Genomic DNA, 21,115 nt, shown 5'->3' on the forward strand with positions numbered 1-21,115 from the left:
CAGCCACAGCAACACTGGGGTGTGTGTTCACCCCAGGGGCCCCCAGGGAGAAGCACAAGCCAACTCCCAGCTGGGAGCTAAGGGGACCTCAGCTGTCCTCGTGGACCCATCTGGACGCGGTGGAATTCTCTGGAATTCTTCTGGACTTTCATTAACAAGTGGCCCATTTGCCTGTGAAATGCTGTGCTGTAGGCTCTACGGGGTTAGCAGTGAGAGGCGCTGCCTCCTGCAGAAGCACCAGCCCCAGATTACATATGTGTCCAGAGAAAGAGCTGGGGCCACACGAAACACTCCCCAAGTGCCCTCTGGCTGGCCAGCCACTCGGCTGCTCTCTTGGCTTTCTGCAGGACTGTCCCCCAGGATCCTGGGATCCCTCTCTCTGCTCACTGCACACCACGGCCTGTGTGCGTCTCTGCCTCCTTCCTGCACACAGTGGGCTCGGCATTGATTTAACCCACCCTCTCCAGCACGTGGGTGGACTCCAGCCATTCACAGACAAGGAGACCGATCACTGCTTTAACCAAAAATAATAAACACACAGCAACTGGCCACCTGCAAAGGTCCACCTGGAGGCCAACCGACACCAGCTCATGTCTGGGAGTCCGAGAGGTGGGAAGTAGTGACCTTATTCCTAAATGGAAACCTCAAGCTACCCAGTGGACCACCGAGTGTCAACCCAGAGAACAGCGATGAGACCCACAATGGCATCAGACTGCCTGCTGGCCACGGTCACCACTACACACCGCAGAGATCTCACCAGCCCGCAGCTGGAGAATGGAGAATACTCACCCTGGCCTGCTGGAGAATGGCCTGGGCTTGGGACTCCTGAGCCGAGACCATGGGGCCTTTGGAGCCCGCATCACCTCCTCCTCCAAACCGGAACTGCAGGAGTTCAAAGACGGGTTACCCGGGTGCACGAATGCAGCTCCCCTGCTGGACCCGGAGCCCAGGAGGCGGCCAGGGGCCTCTCAGGTGACATGGAGGCCTGGAGGCCCGGGACTGGCATCTAGCCCCAAACCCTTCCCAAACCCAGCTCTGCTCCACACCCTGCCACACCTGCCACTTCAGCCCCAGGGACACTCCAGACCCTCCCTGCATCTACCACACCCATTCTGGCCTGGGCAGCTTCTCACCCTGGCACCTCGAGCCCCTAGCTGCTGCAAGGAAAGCCCAAGGCACAATGAACGGGGCCCAGCCCAGAGGGCCTAGAGAGGACCCCTGGCCCCACTGGGTCTCCCCACGTGTGACAGGCATTTGGGGCTAAACAGAGATGGTCCTTCTTCCAGAGACCCCTGCAGAAGGGCCTGAGAACCCAATATCACATTCTTCAACATGGGCAAGTCCTCCCCTCCGCCACGTGAGCCTGTCCCGAGGCCCACACTGTCAGGCCTGAGGGACATCAGGGGCCAACCAGGAGGCCGAGGGGCTCCTTCAGGTGGGCAGCCCAGCCCCACCTCCCTTGGTCACTGTGGCCAGAGCTCCACCCCAAGGCATCTCCTCAGGGTCCTCGGCTTGCTCTCCAGAGGTGACTCAGGAGTCAGGGTCACAAGCCCTTCCCTTGATGGTCCCCTTGTAGCTACTGCAAAGGCCCCAACGCTGGCAGCAGCAGGGAAGGCCGCTGCTGGGCCTGGTGTGTCCCCCTGGGCCCAGGCTGGTTCTGCAGCAGGTGATCAGGACAGCACCCTGCCTCCCTCCCCCTCCCAGGGCCCACCTGCTGCGCACCCACAAACAGGGATACTCACAGGTAGCATGAGCATGGTCCCCGGAGGACCAGGCAGGCCATCGGCCCCAGGAAGACCAGGACGTCCAGGGGGACCCTGCAGATAGGGAGTGGGGGGGGCGGGGGGGGCTGATCAGAGTCCACCCACGGCAGCCAGGTTGAGGGATCAGAAGACCCACCCACCCGAACAACGCAGGACAAGCACAGGGAATGCAAGGGCCCAGCATAGAATGTTCCAGAGACCCAGCCCAGAAAAGGGAGAGGCATGACAGTGGGTTGAGATCAGCAAAGGCCGCAGGCTGGAGGGCTGAGGTGGGCCTGGAGGAATTCAAGGAGGAAACGGGGAGGACTGCAGCTGGAGCTGGGCAGGGAAGGGGCTTCTGTCACTCAGAGCACCCTCTGCATCGCCACGTGCACAGAAATGGACAGCTGTGGAAGGCAGGCGGCGGAGCATGCCCTCGCTGGGCAGCCCATGAGAAGGGCATCAACAGCAGGACGTCCTCGGGAAGGCCAAGCCGGCTCAAAGGCACCCGTGCATTCAGGAGCTGCACCTCCACAAATGGCTGTCCTGGTCTCCGAGGGGGACCAGACAGCCCGCCCCAGGACTGGACCCTCCAGAGGGCTTCTAGCCAGCCTCGAGACCGCATGAGTGTGAGGCTCCCAGGACATGGACTGGCAAGTCACCGCCCTCTCAGGCAGCTCTTCCACACATGGGGCGACTCCTGCCCAGCGGGGGTGTGAGGCCTGCTTTGCATCCAGATGGTGTTTAGCTGCCCTACCCAGGAAGGACCCCAGTGGTCCATCCCTGGCATCCCCAGGTGCAGCTCCATCTCCTGAACCAGCCACAGCAACACTGGGGTGTGTGTTCACCCCAGGGGCCCCCAGGGAGAAGCACAAGCCAACTCCCAGCTGGGAGCTAAGGGGACCTCAGCTGTCCTCGTGGACCCATCTGGACGCGGTGGAATTCTCTGGAATTCTTCTGGACTTTCATTAACAAGTGGCCCATTTGCCTGTGAAATGCTGTGCTGTAGGCTCTACGGGGTTAGCAGTGAGAGGCGCTGCCTCCTGCAGAAGCACCAGCCCCAGATTACATCTGTGTCCAGAGAAAGAGCTGGGGCCACACGAAACACTCCCCAAGTGCCCTCTGGCTGGCCAGCCACTCGGCTGCTCTCTTGCCTTTCTGCAGGACTGTCCCCCAGGATCCTGGGATCCCTCTCTCTGCTCACTGCACACCACGGCCTGTGTGCGTCTCTGCCTCCTTCCTGCACACAGTGGGCTCGGCATTGATTTAACCCACCCTCTCCAGCACGTGGGTGGACTCCAGCCATTCACAGACAAGGAGACCGATCACTGCTTTAACCAAAAATAATAAACACACAGCAACTGGCCACCTGCAAAGGTCCACCTGGAGGCCAACCGACACCAGCTCATGTCTGGGAGTCCGAGAGGTGGGAAGTAGTGACCTTATTCCTAAATGGAAACCTCAAGCTACCCAGTGGACCACCGAGTGTCAACCCAGAGAACAGCGATGAGACCCACAATGGCATCAGACTGCCTGCTGGCCACGGTCACCACTACACACCGCAGAGATCTCACCAGCCCGCAGGCCCTGGAAGCCCAGGGAAGGCAGGTGGGCTGCCCCCTACCCTCCGGCCATGTGCCCAAGCCAGCAAACTCTGCCATGCACTGTGTCTCCAACACAAAGCCTGGTCCCCTGAGAGACAGGACAAGGCTGCTCTCAAAGCCACCTTTCCATTCTCTTGACACTAGGTACAGGTTGGAAATGTGACTCTCATTCTGTCACATGGCTGACGTCAGACACTGAAGGGACACTCTAGCAGTCTGCTACAGAGTCACTGGATAGGCCTCAGCTCCAGCACAGGGACAAAGGCACAATCAGAACTACTGCCTGGCCATCTCCAGGCCTGGATATGTTTTTCTCTAATACTTGATCAGCTGCCCTGAACCGATGCCCAGACATGGCCAGGAAATAAGGTTCGACAGCCCTGGCACAGGAGGGACCTCTCCGCCACCCCTCCCCGGGGGATGAGGAGCAGGGCTTAAGAAATCACTGGTGTCCACCAGGGGCTTTCCTTTGTTTGTCCTGGCATCTGTGCACAGAGGGGATGTGACAGCCGCCAGAGGCCTTGCAGGGCGACCTCTGAGGCGAATGCAGAGGCCCCAGCCAGGTGGGACCTGGTCCCAGCACAGGGCCAGCAGAGGCACTCCACCGGGGTGGGATTTGGGTCAAAGCAGCAAGAACTAGCACCACTGGGTCACTGGGAAGGTGTGCACAGGCCACTTGAACTTGCCAGTGTATATGCCAGTGATTTCAGACCCCCACCCCTCCCAAATATCACCCACCAGGTCCTCACTCTGAGCCAGGCAGTGCCGACCCTGGGACAGATGTCCACCCATTAACACCCAAACACCCTTGGTTTCTCTCATCTACAACTCGGCCGTCCACTTACTAGCTCTTAATCCAACTGTCCTTAACACTGATATTCACCAGATCCGCAGGGAAAACAAGAAAAATAAAGGGAAAGACGGCTGCCACAGGCTGCAGTACTGCTGAGCGCCACTGGGTGTCAGGAGAAACTTGCAAGCGGGTGAGGCCTGTGCCTCCTGCTGGGACACAGGAGGCCGGTGCCCACCAGGACAGGCCCCCTCCAGCCTGAGGCTTGAGCAAGGGGGGAGCAGCTAGAGAGAACGGTGCAGCTTCCCACACACTGCAGGTCCCCGGGAGGCACAGAGCAAGGACGGTCTCCAGCTCTGGCTCCTGCCCTTGTCTGTGCGGCCCAACGCAGGGCTGGAATCTCCCCAGGAGCCCCGGCCCAGGTTGGCCTTACTCCTCAGGTACTGCCCACCCAGTGCGGGACTGGAAACAGTCTGAGGGTGGCATCAGGTGTGCCTGGGGCGAGGGGTAGTCTGAAGCAGGGGTCCACCATCTGATGGTCCACTACAAGGTGGTCCACTACGAGGTCGACCATCTCCCTCCACAAGGAGGAACAACATAGGATGCGGAGCAGAGAGGACAGGACAGCCCAGGACAGGACACAGGCGGCCCACGGAGCACCTGGTCTCAGGAAACTGAGCCGACCCCTTACCCTTTCTCCAGGGTCACCCACTTGGCCAGTGGGACCCGTGGTTCCTGGAGGTCTTGGGAGTCCCTGGAATTAAAACCAGGACAGAGTTAAAGATGCAGCCTACTTATTCTAGGCCCCCCGCCCTGCAGCTAGGCCAGAGGAGGCTGGGAAGGACTGCAGAAGAGGGGCCACCCCACTGTTCCAGCCAGAGGACTTAAGGGGCACCCTCCCAGAAGCACCACCTCCAATCACGGGAAGTAACACGGGACACTCACAGCAGGGCCTTCCGGGCCGGGCGGCCCCTCAATGAGCATGCCCTGCAGAGACAGAGAGAGTGCAGCTGAGACCAGGACCCCGCAGCACGGTGCCTCCCAGCTGGGTGGGCAAGAGGCTAGACTCAGGCCAGGTGACCAGAGGTCCCAGCTGACCAGAAGCCAGCCCCATCTTGCCATGCAGCAGTGTCTGCAGTTGGGAATGAATGATGGTCCCCACATTCCCAGGCACAAGGACAAGCCTTGACCAGCAGTTGGGGGGAGACCAGCTCCCCAAGCTCAACTTCTAGAGATGCACCTAAGATGCTAGCAGGAGAGGAAGGGCCCCAGACCGTCTCCAGTCTCCTGCCATCTTCCCAAGACACCCAGGAGAGCCGCTGGGCCAGACCACCGAGGGAGGAGAGGAGCACAGGACAAGGGTCCAGGTAGGCTCAGGGAAGACAAGGGAATGGGCCCCGTGGCCAAGGCCCTGGTGTGACATCTGCCCAGCAGGAGAGTGCCTGGCCCCAGGCCCACAGCCCCTAGTGTCTCTGCAGAGGGGACGCTTCTTCCAGACACCCAGCAGCAGCCCAGAGCACACAGCCAGCCCTGCCATGGCCCCTGGACACAAGCTGCCCACTCACCACCCAGCCCTGTGCCCAGGCCCAGCCTCCGGCCCCCAGGACTCATCATCTCACACCCCAAACAGGCCAGGCCTCCTAGCCCTTTGCCCACCTGGGAGGGGCTTCCTCTGGGACCCACATGGCCAGTCCCTCTTCCCAGGCTTCCCTCTCGATTCCTCCCTGACTTCCTGGCAACAGCAGCAAAGACCCCTACCCTGAATGTCCTGTGTCCCAGCCCACCTCAGGGGATGAGACAAGCCCCTCCCCAGGAGGGACAGGGCCTCCCTGCGGCAGGGGTCTGCACAGCAAGGGTAGAGGGGCTGGCCCCTGGAGTCCTGGGGTCACATGTGTTCTGTGGGCCCTGGGCTGGCTGCACCCACAGGCTGCCCGTGTTGGCCACAGGCAGGGCAGGGAGAAGAGCTACTCCTCTCAGGGCCAGAGGAACTGGTGAGAGGGCCGAGTCTTGGCCCTGAAACAGATCCCCTGCCTCCTGCCCCCTAGACCAGAGGGAAACAGGAAGTGCTGCCCTGTAGGGGTAACTGGGACTGTGCCCAGATGTCCTTGAAAGTGTGTGGCCCACTGTCAGCCCTGGGCTCGCTCAGCATTCAGTCAGCAGCAGGCTGGTCTCCACAGGTGGTGCCAGCCTGGCAGAGACACCAGCCAGGGGGCTTTGGAGACACTCCCCCACATCCTGCCCACCAGGGTCCCAGAGCCTGGGAAGAGTCACGCCGTGTTTACACAGATGCACGCTCAGAGAAATATTTATGTGTGCAATGTGCGCAGAGTCCATCTAAACAGCAGCACGAGCCCAGCTGCCCCACTGTCTCTCTGACCAATGCAGGACTCAGAAATCAAGCAGGGATTAAGTGAGACACCACTGGCCACCGCAGAGCCCTGGGGACTGCAGCTGTCTTCCCAGACACACCCGCTGCTGGTCTTGGGGGACGGGGCAATGCTGGGCCGAGATCTCATGGAGGCCAATCCCCCAGATCATTCCAGGTCGGCATGGAAAGGAAGTTGGGGACGCTGGCCAACAGCGCAGCCGAAGGAGGCCCAGCTTTCCCAGGGTCCTCACCCTGGCCACTGTCCTCACCCTGCCACTTTCCTCCCCACCACCAGCCCCAGAGTCACTAGGGTCAAGGAGAAGTTCTCACTAGAGCTAAAGTCTCTCTCATCAGAGAGGGAGAGAAAAGGAAAAGGACCAAGATGACGGGCAGTTCTGTCACCGTGACTATGGCTTGGGGTGTCCACACATCGAGGTGCCCACATCACGGACCCGGCCTGTGAGCTCACTGTGCGGTGAGCCTCATCTCCAGATCACAGGTGGCAGTGCCAGAGGAGGCACACCAGCCGCCCTACCCGGGAATGGGGGTGCCCAGCGGTACCCCAGGACTGCCACTTGTCTATGTGCAGCTGAGACTCTGAGGACATCTGGCATTGCTCCCGGCTCACAAATTCCAACTGTTTACGCGATCTCTCCAGGGGACTGGCCAAAGGTCCTGTGACCCTCGGAGGGGCTGGGGGCTGGGAAAAAGCAAACGCAGCTGGTGGGGGTCCTAAACTGCCTTCAGGTGGCTGGCTCTGTCCCAGTGAGGACTAGGTGGGCTCCCTGAGACAGCGTGTGCTGGGGCTCTACCTTCTCAGCCAGGCCTCCGGACTACCCTGCTCACGGCAGTGCCAGCAGAACACCCTCTGCACAGGGCTCCACCCTTTCAAGTGGACGCGAACCTTCCACAGGTGTGAGCCCAGCCCCACGCAGAGCCAGGCCAGCAGAGCCTGGCCAGCAGAGCCTCAGGCATCTCCCTCTCCCCAAAGCAATGGGATACCACGAAAGGAGCCCAAAGTCCACTCAAGTCCACCTCAAGTCCATCTGAGAGCCAGCCCATCTGTGGAGGGGCTTTAGAGAGGCCCAGCACCCCAGGAAGGTAAGCAGGGCCCAGCCACCAGGATAGTTCTGCTGTGGCCCCTCGGTCAGGTGAGCCCTTGGGACAAGCCCAGCCACTTTCCAAAGGATGAGCTCACCCAGCTCATCACCACCACCATCCTGCCCAGATGGCCCTTCTTCCTGCCCCGGGACTCAGGACTGAGAGCAAGGGACTCCCTGGAGTCAGCATCACCTGCACAGGCCGCATGCCCTGACCCTCTAGCCTCCTGGGTAGAGGATGGTGAACCTTACTCGGCCCACGGGAACTGACAGGTGCCACCCCTGGCACCGGCCTGGGAGAGGGCAGGGCCCCATGGGAGTCATAGAAGCGTCTCACACACAGGCAAGAGGCCAAGCCTGGAGAGCTCCGCCCCATCTTGCCCTCGGAGTTCCACTCATAGGTGGGGCGTGTCCAGCCCGCCCTGGCCACAGGGCTTGAAGATTCTGGGCCACCAGGACTTGATAGGCACCACTGGCCAAGGTTCCTTCCCCACTCTGCAAGAGGACAGAGTGTCCTGAAGCTGTTCCTCACCCCAGGCAGCCCAAGCAGTCCTGAGCTCAGCCCTTAGGAACCAGCCCTGGTTGCAGAGGTGACGGCCAAGCCAGGCCTCATCACCAGCCACAGTTCTGAAGGCCATGAGTCTCCTCCACTGGGCACCCGGATGAGATGGTGGGAGTGGACCTCGGCAACCAGATCCTCCTGGACCACACCCACTGCCTGAGCTGCAGGGACACCAGCTCTGCCCATCACTCAGCTCTTTACCCTCCAGGGGTCAAGGGTTGACCCTGGCTGCTCTGAGACCAGGGGGTGAACCCTGGACCCCCAACCAGGCCACCGTACCCAAAGGGACAAGGATACCCACCAAATCCAGTGACCCTGGAGAGGCATGGAAAAGGGCCTGGGCACCTCCCACGCTGAGACATCCTGAGCACTTTGTTAGCTGACCTGAGCCCACTGCCTGCCCCCGGCGAGTCTGACTCAGCTGGGATTTCAGCCCCGCACTGTGCGAATTAATTCCTGGACACGGGGTCTCACACACTGGCCCCAGGGTGTGCACAACAGGCGGGGGCAGGCAAAGCCCCCTCGGCAGCTCAGCATGGCCGCGCCACATCTCCAGGGCGGAATCAGTGCTCTTCCCATGATCCTCTTCCCTGTCCTTGGGCTCCTCCCCTCTCGAGGCCTGAGGTGTCTCAGGTGAATGGGTGCAGAGACACGCTCAGGCTCCCTCACACCTGAAAGCACCAAGAGACGCACCTCCCACCACCCATCCATGCGCCAGCGCATCCCCCACCCGGGCCCTGCCCGAGCCTCGGTGACGAGTCAGGCACGGAGCCCACGGGGGCGGGGGGCGGCAGCTCCGGGACGCTTGTGCACACAGGTGTAGCTCCGCAGAGCTGGTCACGCCACACAACCCGCCACAGGCCTGCGCAGCAGGCACCCGACTCAGACACGAGAAGGAAGTCCTTACTGGCTCGATGATGGCGGGTTCTCCCTTCTGACCCTTCTCGCCCCGAGGTCCGCCAATCTGCGGGGAGAAAGCGCAGGTGAGGGAAGGGAGAGAGAAGGAGAAAGGAGCCCAGTTAACCAGCCCCGGGCCCAGCAACGAGGGGCGCTGGATCATCTCTCCCAGCCCCACAGCAGGGCAGCCGTGTCCGAAGCTGACAGAGGACCTGGCGACATCAAAGTCGGGCGAGCCATGTGGCGTGCTCAGCTGGCCAGGAGCCCCGAGCGCACCATAGACTTCGTGTGGAGACAGTGCTGCGCCCTCCCTGTGCTGGGGAGAGGCGCTGCGCCAGCCCCACCCAGCGCCAGCCCCACCGTGGCTGCCCACGCCGCTCACCCCTTCATAGACAGTGTCCTGGTTCGCCGGCATCCCTGGCCCGACTTCCGACGGGGAGACGCTGGCATCAGGGTCGTAGTAGGGGTCATAGTAGCTCTCATCCAGGTTCTTGATGGTTTCCTCCGTGAACTCGCCCTCCACGTCATCCCTCCCCTGCCCCGGGGACGGAGCTGGCTGCAGGGCAGAGGACGCAGAGGAGTCACCCCACAAGGCGCCCCACGCTCCCCAGCTCTGCTCTGCTTCCTGGACCCAGGCCAGCAGCCCCTACCAGCAGAAAACCTGGGGCCAGCAGCCAGCCAGCTGGGAGTCCTACAGCCCCCGGGAGCCCCTCTACGCACCTCCCACTCACCATGGAAACTGCCCCCCAAGTCTGCCCAAGGGGACGCCACCAGCTAGGCAGAGCCAGGACTCAGCGCCCCTCACCAGCTGTGCCCCTCGCCTGGGAGGTCTGCTCCGTGAGAGGGTCAAACTGAAGTCCTCTCTAGCTGTTTGGAGCCTTTGCCCTGTGCCTGCTGGGCGAGGCTCCTCCCTGAGCTGAGGACCACAGCAGCCCTGAGGGAGCACTGGCCACGACATGTTGCCAGCGGGGATCCTGAGCTCAGAAGAGGCCAGGTCCCAGGCAGAGATTGCAGGCTGTCCACCTGAGCATAAGGTCCACTGTCTCAACCAGTGCTGCCCAACCTTAAAGTCTGACCTGTACCAAGTCCACCTCTGGCCCAGGAAGGGCCCTCTCTGCAGGCAGCATCTCCTCTTCGGTCTGCTCTGGACCCCGAGAGCCCAGAGCCCTTCTACCATTCTGCTCTGAAGAAACACTGACGTGCTGAGCTTGGCTAGTTGGGGCTCTGAGCACACAGAGCAGCGGCCCCCTGGGGCTGCCCCAGGCCCAAGAGCCAGGTGTGGTGGGCTTCAGCACACAGGAGCCACCCAAGGTGGGACGCAGAGAGAGGAGCTGAGCTCAGGGCTCCTGACCCCCAGCCTAGCCCTTGCCCCGTCCCCCGGACCAAGCCAACAGGGCAGGAAGGAAATTACATGGGAGGAGTTGGAGGTGACCGAGGTGCTGGTGGGGGTCTCGGCCCCCGCGTCGGGGTCAGTGGGCTGGTCGGGGTTCTCCACACCCTCGCCATAGTTGATGTCATCGTAGGGGGAGGGTGTGTAGTAGTCATCGATGGGCACGTAGTCGTAGTCCCCGATGCCAGGGTCTTCTTCCTTCCCCACCCTGTCGCTGGCCTCAGGCACTCTGGGGGCTTCCGTGGGGGCTGTGGTCAGCTCCTGGGAGCCAAGGGCAGAGACAGGGGAATCAGGGTGCCAGATCTGGGGTTTCCCACAAGTCACAGTACAGGTGTGACTGCAGCTTGAGAGTGAGTGGCACAGCCTGGACCCACGGTCCAACTAGGCCTGTGGACTTGGGTGCAGAGGCCCTCAGTCCACGGGAGGAAGGCAGCAGCCCCTCCGGTCCCAGTGCACTGCTGTGACTGGAAACACCCAAGCACACACTGGGCGGGGGGAGCCACATCCTAACATTTACAGCAGCAGAATATTCCAGACTCTTGGAGCAACGCAGGACAGGTCCCTGTCCTGGAGAGAAGCACAGTGCCCACCCACATGCCTCCCGGCCCTGGCCTCACTGACGGGCTGGGTGGGGATGCCACACACCCCTCTCTGAGCTGGTGCCCGAGGTGGGGGTCTCTCCTCTGCCCACACACCCTCTGCCAGATGAGACAACGGCACAGGGAGGAGGCCCTGCAACCAGTCAGCAGAGAGCCTGAGGCTCCCGAGGCCTCCAAGACCACACAGCTGTGGACGCAGTGGGGACAGGAGCCAGTGTCTGGCCCCACCAGAAGACAGCTCTCCTAGTCACCCTGTCTCCACATGTCACAGCTGACCCCATGAGCACCAAGCACAGTGTTGCACGGCAGCCCACCCCTGCTGAGCCGCCACCCTCACCCAAGTCCCTACCCTCCACAAGCCACCCAGGTCTCCATGCCAGGCACAGCCCACCCTCCCCTGCGCCACAGGGTGAGGGCCAGAGCAGGCCCGGTGCAGACCGCCCAGCCCAGACCTCAGGAATCTCCGTGGTCTCTCTGGCAGCTTCCACAGGCCTCTTGGTGGGGGTGGGCTCCTTCCCCAGGTCCTCGGGGTCCTCGTAGTAGGGATACTCATAGTAATAGGTCTCACCGTCCCCGTCCCCGTCCGGGTACTGCAGGTGAGGGCAGCCACGTGAGGAAGGAGCTCCCCAGGAGCACCCGACACACAATCCCTGCCTGCCCCAGGCATGAACCTGGCTGGGCTCCCTGGATGAGGTTCTTCCCTCTGAAGCTTCTTGGGAAGCAGGGCCATCCCCAGAAGCCCAAGGGAGATAATGGGGGACCCCAGAACCCCTTGAGCAAAGTCAGAGGAAGTTGAACCCTAAAAGGTGACAAGGTCTGACTCTGTAGAGCCCAGAGCTAGGACAACTGGCCAAAGGGTGATGGGCCTGGCTTCATGAGAGTCTCCCTACGTGGTGAGAGAAGGGAGGCCGGGGGGAAATCTAGAGCTGGACACCTCGTGACTTTGTCACCGGGGAGTTCATCCCTAAGTGCCAGAGGCACTGCAGTACGAGCAGCCAGGCACTGCGGGCAGGGGACAGGGTGAGGAGACAACCAAGGACCAGAGTGGGCCACAGTAAGAGGGGCAAAGGTGCCAGGCATGTCTCTAAAACACTCAGGACGAGCTGTCCACAGAGTGGCCGCCACTCTGGCCTCAGAGGACCAGGCACTCTACGGGGAACCACCCTAGCACAAGCTGTCTGAGCCCAAGGGGCTCCTGGCAGCTCTCCAAACAGGCCGCTGCAGAGGCCACCCACGGAGGGTAGGAGGCACCTGGGTGCAGCCATCTAGGGACTTAATGGGAGGTTACAGGACAGGGCTGCTGACAGCCCCTAGGTGTCTCCATCATTCAGGAGGCACTGTAGGGGCAGGTGAGTCAAGACAGCCATAGGTGACCTCCTGGCCACTCACTCCCTAGCCCAGAGGGCTCGTTTAAAATGGGGGCTGTGGCTCTGCACCCCTGCACAAACTCCCTTTGCCTGACCCTGGCCCATCCCAGGTGGTTTCCCACGCTCCCCACCGTGAACCCAGCCAGAGCAGACTCACGTATTCATCCGGGTTAGGGTCCTGCGACTGGGGGGTGTCAGGGGCCGCGGTGTCACAGTCAGGGCTATAGTGCTCACAGTAGTCATAAGCTGCCCGGTGGTCTGAGACGAAGAGCAGCTGCTGGATGTCACCCTAGGAAAGGACAAAAAAGCATGAACAGAGAGCATAGGGTGCTCACATGGGGTCCCTGGAAACCCAGCTCAGTGCCCCGGGACAGAGAGCACCCCAGGCCAGACCTCAAGAGCAGTCCTCAGGGCCAGACTTCTCCCAGGAAGGTGCTGGGTGTGGGAGGTGCTAGAGCTAGGCTGGCCCATCTAGTCACCCATCCACCCACCCATGCGTGCATCTGCACATCCACCCATCCATCCACCCACCCACCCACCTCATCCACCTGTCCAGCTGTTCATCTACCCATCCATCCACCAATCCATCATCTATCTACCTACCCACCATGAATGTTTCTGCACATCCCTCCCTCCCTCCCTCCATCCATCCATCCATCCACTTATCCATCTACCTATCCATCCCTCATTCATCCACCCATCTGTCCATCCACCCCATCCACCCAACCACCCATGCATTCATCCATCCATCTACCCATCCACCTATTTATCCATCCATTCATCCATGCATACCATGCATCCATCCACCCATTTGTTCCTGCATCCATCCACGTATCTACCTGCCTCCATTCACCCAGCCACCCATCCATCAAACACATGTTGAGCACCTACAAGGTGCCAGACCAGTGCTCAGAGCTACAGTGGTTCTGCAAATGCCTCCACCTAGGTTGTGATGGTTTGGAGCTCTCCTGCCTCCTTCACCGTCCCCTCAAACACTGGGGGTCAGGGTTAGAGAGGCAACCTTTGGTTTCTCACTAAGTTACCCAGGATTGCCACAGGACCCGAAAATCCCAACCTAGGAACACAAACAATTGACCCTAATCAGTTCACCTTCAAAAAATGAAAACAGAGACTCAAACACATGTATATACACATCCACAGCAGTGCTCACAGTAGCCCCAAAGTGTAAACAGGCCAATGTCCATCCCAGAGGAGTGGACGGATGGAGTCCACTCTTCTCTATGTGTACAGCCTACACATAGGGAATGCTACTTAGACGTCAAGAGGAAACAAGCCCAGGGCCACCCGGCCAACCACTGAGCTTTCTGGGGAGGCCCTGCTGCAGCACTGTCTCTGAGCTGATGCAGATTCTCCACCTCCTCTCACCAAGACGTGGACAACACAGAGCACAAGGAAGGAAAAGCAGGGCCCTGAGGACCCCAGGGCTGTGGGCCCGGTGCACGGGCGCAGCAGTGAGTTTGCTCATGGCAGGGACTGTGATTTAGGGCAGCTCAGCACGGTCAGGCAGGGGTGAAGGCCCTGTAGGCCTCCTGGCCGTGCCCACAAGAACTTTCTGAGCTCTGTCCTATTAATCCCCATTCTACAGCTGAAGAGACCAAGGCCCGAGGGCTCCCTGCCCAGCGGCCCATGGTCAGTTCAAGGTGTCTGCCAAGGTTCTGACAACTGCCCACCCACAGGGCTCGAGGACATGCTGGGATGCCGGAGTCATATGGTTGGAGACGGAGCCACAGGCAAGGGTGACGGGCTGCGGGGGTGAGGAGTTCTCTGACTCCAGAGCCATCTCTCCATGCTGCCACCATCACGCACTTTTCTAGAACACATCACGCCCAGCAGTTAAGGACAGACCCTGAATCTGCAGTGAAACCCTCTCCCAGGGCTGCTGCCAGGCCAGGGAGCCCAGCCCGCATCTGAAGGCACCATATTCTCTAGGTTTATCTCGAGCCCTGGCTCTACCTGGCTCGGGTACCACCTCCCCAGCTGCCCAGGCCCCTTTCCAGGCTGTGCACCCAGCGACCCCTGCCTCTACCAGGAAGATGGATGCTCTCCCGCTTGCATCCCACCCATCTATCCATATGCTTGCCATTCATCCTACACCTATCCTTACCATCCATCCTCCATCCATCCATCCATCCATCCACGCACCCATGCCATTCATCCAACTACCCATCCTTGCCATCCATCCATCCATCCATCCACCCATGCCATTCATCCATCCATTCATCCACCCATCCAAGCATGCCATTCATCCAATCATTCATACATTCATCCACCCAACCACCCCATTCATGCTATTCATCCATGCTATCCAATCATCCATTCCTTCACACATCTGTTCATCCACTTGTTCATCTTTCCATTCATTCAAAAGCTACCGAGTGTCCATGTTCTGGCCACTGTATCTATCGCACACTGGGGACACGACCTGACCCAGAGCCGCCGTCTTGCAGTGAGCACATTCTCCCTAGGGCTGCATACTTGATTTGTGCCCCTGTAATACCTCACCCTCCCATACTGTTGGGCTTCTGAGACCTAGAGCCAGAGAGCATGGTACCTGGGAACTTGACCTGAAGAGCAGCTGACCCCTGGCCTGACCTAGAAGACACACCGCCCTGCCTTTCACTTGATGAAGTGTGAGCCTTTCTCTGTGAGCTAGACCTGAGGCCAAGACTGGAAGGCAGAGAGGCAGGAAGGGCCCACGGGTGGGACCAAGGCAATGCTGGACGGATGTGTCACCTGAAGTCACAGTGTGGGTCCCTGGCTGGCCTCCCAGGGTCCGTGAAGCAGGGCGCTGGTGCTGTGCTGGTGGTGTGCATGGCGGACAAGATCCCTCACACCCCCAGCTTCCAGAGACCAGGTAGGAAGACTGGCCCAGAGACAGCTGCAGAGGGGGTGATTCTGCAGCAGAACTGAGGGACAGTCCCACGGTGCAGAGGAGACCAGCCTGCCTGAGCCCTGGGCTTTGGTTCCGCACCATTGGCCCTCAGTTTGGGACTGAAAAGCCCAGCTGGATGAGTGGGGAGCCCAGAACCCCCGCCAGGCCTGAGTCTGCAGAGCAGCGCACGCAGGCCACTCCCACTCTGCCTGCAGCACGCGCGCAGGGGGACCCTGCCTCCTCAGTGCCACTGCGCCAAGCCCGGCTGCAGCCCTTGGCAACTGCTGAAGCCTCAGCCTTGCAGAAGAGTGGGGACGTCGCTCATTGAGGTCGGCCTGGAGCCCAGAGCACCAAGTGCCGTCCACTCAAGTGACTTTGTCACCTCAGTGTGACAGATAAGGAAGGGTTCAGACAGGGTGCGCCACAGAATGGTGGCCAGGACCTGGGGCCTGTGAGCCCTGCCCCTGACCACCTGCTAGTCCCCCACTGCCCCTCTGTCCCCCCACTCCACCTAGCAGGTAACCAAGACAGAATGATGCTCTTCTCGCCAGAGGGTGGCTGAGCCCCTGCAGGGCCTTCCCTGGCCCCTCAGTGCTGCCTGCAGGGGGCTGCGGCCCCTCCATCCCTCAGATCACACAGCACAGCCAGCCCCAGAGCCTGGCCCACTCCTGCCGCAGGACCAGCCAGGCGGCTGTGCGAGAGGGGTGGGTTGGGGGCCGGTGGGCGGACACAGCAGGAGCCCAGCTCACCTCTGCCCAGGCCAGGGCATCTCTCAGCTGCGAGTGCAGGGGTCAGGCGGTGGGTTCCTCTCCCTCCCCCAGCTCCAGGGCTGCAGCCTCAAGAGGGCATGGAGGGCGCAGGCAGAGAGAGGCTGCAGAAAGCCACCCCTGCTCCGGTCCACCCCAGGGGGACAGCAGGAGAGGCCCCTCAGCACCCACCCCACGCTCCTTCCTCGCAGGCCCCCAACTAGGCACTCCAATGAGTGCTCGCTGCCGCTCCCACCTCCCTGTCCCCTCGCTCATCCCCCCCTTCCCTGCTATTCCCATGTCAAGGCTCCCAGCCCAGGTTTTAAACTCTTCTGCAGCAGGAGCCTGTGACAGGAGCAGCGAATCAAAGCCACCCGAGCTGCTAAGCAGCCTGACTTGTGGCTCAGGTTCCGTCCGGTTCAAAACAAGGGTGTCCTCTCTCAGCGGGCAGTGTGCCATCTGGACGGGTGCTCTCCAGACACCCGGGGAAGAAGCCTCCATGACACCAGGGGCTCCCTGAGATCTAGCAGCCAACACACGGGGTGATGCTGTCAGGGGCTCGCCTCCGAGAGAACCGCCCCTCGGCCAGGACACGCCCGCACCTCTCCATACTCCAGCACCTTCCACACCCAGCACCTCTCCACACCCAGCACCTTCCCACCCAGCACCTTCCACATCCAGCACCTTCCACATCCAGCATCACTCCACACCCAGCACCTTCCCACCCAGCACCTTCCACATCCAGCACCTTCCACATCCAGCATCACTCCACACCCAGCACCTTCCCACCCAGCACCTTCCACATCCAGCACCTTCCACATCCAGCATCACTCCACACCCAGCACCTTCCCACCCAGCACCTTCCACATCCAGCACCTTCCACATCCAGCATCACTCCACACCCAGCACCTTCCCACCCAGCACCTTCCACATCCAGCACCTTCCACATCCAGCATCACTCCACACCCAGCACCTTCCCACCCAGCACCTTCCACATCCAGCACCTTCCACATCCAGCATCACTCCACACCCAGCACCTTCCCACCCAGCACCTTCCACATCCAGCACCTTCCACATCCAGCATCACTCCACACCCAGCACCTTCCCACCCAGCACCTTCCACATCCAGCACCTTCCACATCCAGCATCACTCCACACCCAGCACCTTCCCACCCAGCACCTTCCACATCCAGCACCTTCCACATCCAGCATCACTCCACACCCAGCACCTTCCCACCCAGCACCTTCCACATCCAGCACCTTCCACATCCAGCATCACTCCACACCCAGCACCTTCCCACCCAGCACCTTCCACATCCAGCACCTTCCACATCCAGCATCACTCCACACCCAGCACCTTCCCACCCAGCACCTTCCACATCCAGCACCTTCCACATCCAGCATCACTCCACACCCAGCACCTTCCCACCCAGCACCTTCCACACCCAGCACCTTCCACATCCAGCATCACTCCACACCCAGCACCTTCCCACCCAGCACCTTCCACACCCAGCACCTTCCACATCCAGCATCACTCCACACCCAGCACCTTCCCACCCAGCACCTTCCACACCCAGCACCTTCCACACCCAGCACCTTCCACACCCAGCACCTTCCACACCCAGCACCTTCCACACCAGCACCTTCCACACCCAGCATCTCTCCACACCCAGCACCTTCCACATCCCAGCACGGCGGCCTCCACCACCCCACGCCCCTAGCCCACGATCCCATCCCAAGGCTAAAACACACACCCAGGGCTGGCCACAGAGCCCAGGGGCTCCCCGTGCCCACAGGGCTCTGGAAGCCAGGTGGACCCACGCTCAGCCAGCCCTGTCCCCACCTGGGAGTGGACGTGCATCAGCCCTCCCAGGACGCTCTGCAGATGCCAGGGATGCCTTAAATCACTGTCCACCGAACTCTCATGGATTTCCACACCAGAAAACGTGCCCGTTGGCCCTGTGGGCACACTGTCAAAGGTGGGGGTCCGTCCAGGCCCCACAGCCACTGTGGACAGGGGAAACTGAGGCAGTTACAAAGGCTCAAGCTCAGAGTCATGCAGGCACCAGGTCAGCTCTAGACCTGGGTCCTGGCCAGGCTTCTCTGGCCACTGCCACTTCTCCCCCACCCAGGAGCCCACTGAGACTGCCAAGGAGCAGGGAGGAGCCTCCTGCAGGACCCTGGGGTGGGCATGGCTTGGCGCAGGCTCTGCCAACACCCCGCAGAGCCGGCCCTACAGCTGCACTTCCCACAGGGCTGTGGCATCACCTCCAAGTGGGGCTGGGAGGGCCGGGAAGAGGGCACATGATATCTGCACCCCTCTTCTCTTGCTGCAGACCCCACACAGACAGGGAGAAGGGGAGCCAGACGGCAAGCCTCCCCGGGCTCCACGAGACCCTTGTTCTGCCCTGGGCCAACCAAGTCCAAGGAGCCAGATACACTAAACCCCGACTCTGCCGCCAGGCTGGGGCCTAGGCCAGAACCTAGGCTCCCTCAGCAGTAGGTCAACTGTCCTTGGAGGGCACAGGACAGAAACTGGACCCCAAAGCACTAGCAGAGCCCATGGGTGGAATCGTGGCAGCCGTGGTGGGGAGCCATCCTGAGCTCTCTGAGGAGACTCAGGCCACCTCTGCCCCTGGTCTGTGTGGACCAGAGACGGCTCTGTGAGAAGCCAGAGGAGTCAGATTCAGCCTCAGTCCTCAATGGGGCTTCCCACAGCCACCCTGCCAGGACCTGACGCAAGGGGTCCCCCAGGACCAGGGGCCCAGGCACCCCTCGTCTGGCACAGACTGCCTTTCAAAGGTGAAAGTAACGTTCCAGCTTGTTGGTTGTGAAGGCCTGTCCACCATGCCTCGTAAGACACACAACTCCACGGCACAGCCCGCGGCCCTCCGCGCGGTATGCTGTGGGGAGCTGCTAGGAGCTGGGAGCCGGGGGCAGCGCCGGCAGGCCTCAGAGCCCAGCAGCACTAGTCACAGGGCAGTCCTGGGGCAGGGTGCAGATTGGGGACAGGAACAGGAAGCAGGAACATGGACTAGTCATGACACTCGTCCCCAGTTCCCGAGACCATGCAGGGAGGCCTCTGGCCTGCAGCTTCACAAGACCATCCCAGGCCTCCAGCGGGCAGGCTGTCATTTGGTGCTGCCCAGTGTGGGCAGCCTGACCCCTCTGGAGGCAGAGAGGGCACCCCTGGGATTTCTCAGCTACAGCTGCCCTCTTGGGTGGGTGGGCTCTGGCCCCCATGAACCTATGAGCAACTGGCCAGCATCCTGGAAAGGCCCCCCACCCTTCCCTGGGCAGTCAAGGCCCCAGCAGGGAGCGGCCTGACGTCAATCCTCACTGCTGCCTGTGGCCTCCCTTAAGGTCACATCTCACTGCTGAATGGCCAGGCCTGGCCAGGACAGAGCCCCCAGCGATCTCAGACCACCCTTCTCCTCCACCTTTGCACCCCTTCTCCCGGCCCAGCCCCCTACTCCACCCCACTCGCCCCCTCTGTGCCCACCCCATGACTGAAAGGCAGCAGCCAATACCCCCGGGACTCCCAGGTGCCATGCCAGGTGCCTCCCCACCTGCCAGGGAGGAGACTCGGAAGCACCAGGTCATTTCCCACTGTCCTCCACGTCCCTGATTCCCAGCCCTCCTCAGGACCATATGACCCCAAACTTGTAGGCCAAGGGGCAAAGTCTGTGGCTGCCTGGGGTGTGTGTACGCACGGGGGCATGTGTGTATGCACAGTACCTGGGTGTATGTGTGTGTATATAGTACATGGCTTTGTGTGCACAGTGCACAGGTCTGTGTGCATAGTGCACAGGTGCATATGTGTTCATGGGTGTGTGTGTGTGTGCATAGTATATGGGTGTGTGTGCACAATACACAGGTGTGTGTACACAGTACATGGGTGAGTGCGTGTGCAGGGGTGCGTATGTATGCACACAGTGCATGGGTGTGTGTGCACACCTGGTGTGGTACGGGCATGAACATGCAGTGCTGTGTGCATACACCCTGTACACGCATGTCCTGTGGGTCTGGCACAGAGCAGGCTCTGACCCACAGAAGGCACCTGGGTCCCCCCTCCACAGCTTGTGGGTCTCCCAGGGCACTACCACCCCACGTGCTTTCCAGCTACAGCATGATGCCTGCTCTCACACATTAGGCGCTGTCAGCATACACAACCTGCCCCGTGTGCCTTGGCTAAGGCCGGGTGTTTCTCCCCCTCCCTGCCCATCTACTTCCTCGCCTCCTTCCACTCGCCCAACCGCGGGGAGCCAGCCTGGCCTGGAGCCCACGCTGGCCACTCCTCCTCCAGCCCACACTGGCTCCACAGGGGCCCTGCTGAGTGCTCCGCTTGGCTTGTGGGCTTCATCCTCTAATTTTAGCCAGAACACTTTGTGCTCAGAAGTGGAGACTCACAAAGAAGCTGAGAAGACAAACCCTTCTTGTTCGAGGCTGCGGGAGAGGCGGCCGGCTTGCCCTCCGTGAAGCAGAGCCACGGGGAGGTGTTCTGCCCCTGCTGCTGGAAGCCCGCCTCAGCTGCCCCTGCACCAGTCCCCAGGGCTGGCAGAGGCCCAGCCTCCCCCGACCCGGCAAAACACAGCCTGTGGAGTGCTGGTGCCAACTGAGTCCCCAGCACCCACAGCACCTAGGTGGTCGCAGGGCACCCCAGCTCGCCGTCAGGGATGAAGGAAGGTGGAGCTGGGGCCGTGCAGGGTCCAGAGCTGGGCTCTCCAGGTCACGTCTGAACCAGGCCCTCCTAGGCCCAGTGACTGAGGCGCACCTGTGCCAGATCACATCGAGCCTTGCTTTCCCAGTCCGTGTGGTGGGACGGGAAGAAGGTGGCCTCTGAGGCTGAGGGAAACTGGTCCCGAGCGGGGGGCCCACACCAGGGGCAGGGAGCACGGTCCCCTTGCAGGCCCCAAAGCCTCCTGGAAGCAGCAGGGCCACGTGTCAGGGATGGTCATGGGAACGGACAGGCCTGCAGCCCCTGTGCCAGCTGGGCCCGAGGCAGGACCCAGCGGGGCCGTTGGGGCCGTGGGCCTCCCTCCTGTAGGGAATGTTTC

At 61.3% G+C, this 21,115-nt stretch overlaps 1 protein-coding gene across 1 annotated transcript in view; it reads right to left on the minus strand.

Annotated features, from left to right (window-relative positions):
• The window catches only part of Col5a1 (collagen type V alpha 1 chain), a 191,169-nt gene that overhangs the window by 64,466 nt on the left and 105,588 nt on the right, over positions 1–21,115 (minus strand). Inside the window, 9 exon segments of the mRNA XM_048813424.1 lie at positions 790–882; positions 1,743–1,817; positions 4,828–4,890; positions 5,082–5,123; positions 9,074–9,130; positions 9,446–9,619; positions 10,475–10,714; positions 11,505–11,642; positions 12,577–12,708. Of these exon segments, the coding sequence (XP_048669381.1) occupies positions 790–882; positions 1,743–1,817; positions 4,828–4,890; positions 5,082–5,123; positions 9,074–9,130; positions 9,446–9,619; positions 10,475–10,714; positions 11,505–11,642; positions 12,577–12,708 (1,014 nt within the window).

Source organism: Marmota marmota, unplaced genomic scaffold (genome assembly GCF_001458135.2).
Source record: "Marmota marmota marmota unplaced genomic scaffold, marMar, whole genome shotgun sequence".
In the NCBI taxonomy this organism is placed as follows: domain Eukaryota; kingdom Metazoa; phylum Chordata; class Mammalia; order Rodentia; family Sciuridae; genus Marmota; species Marmota marmota.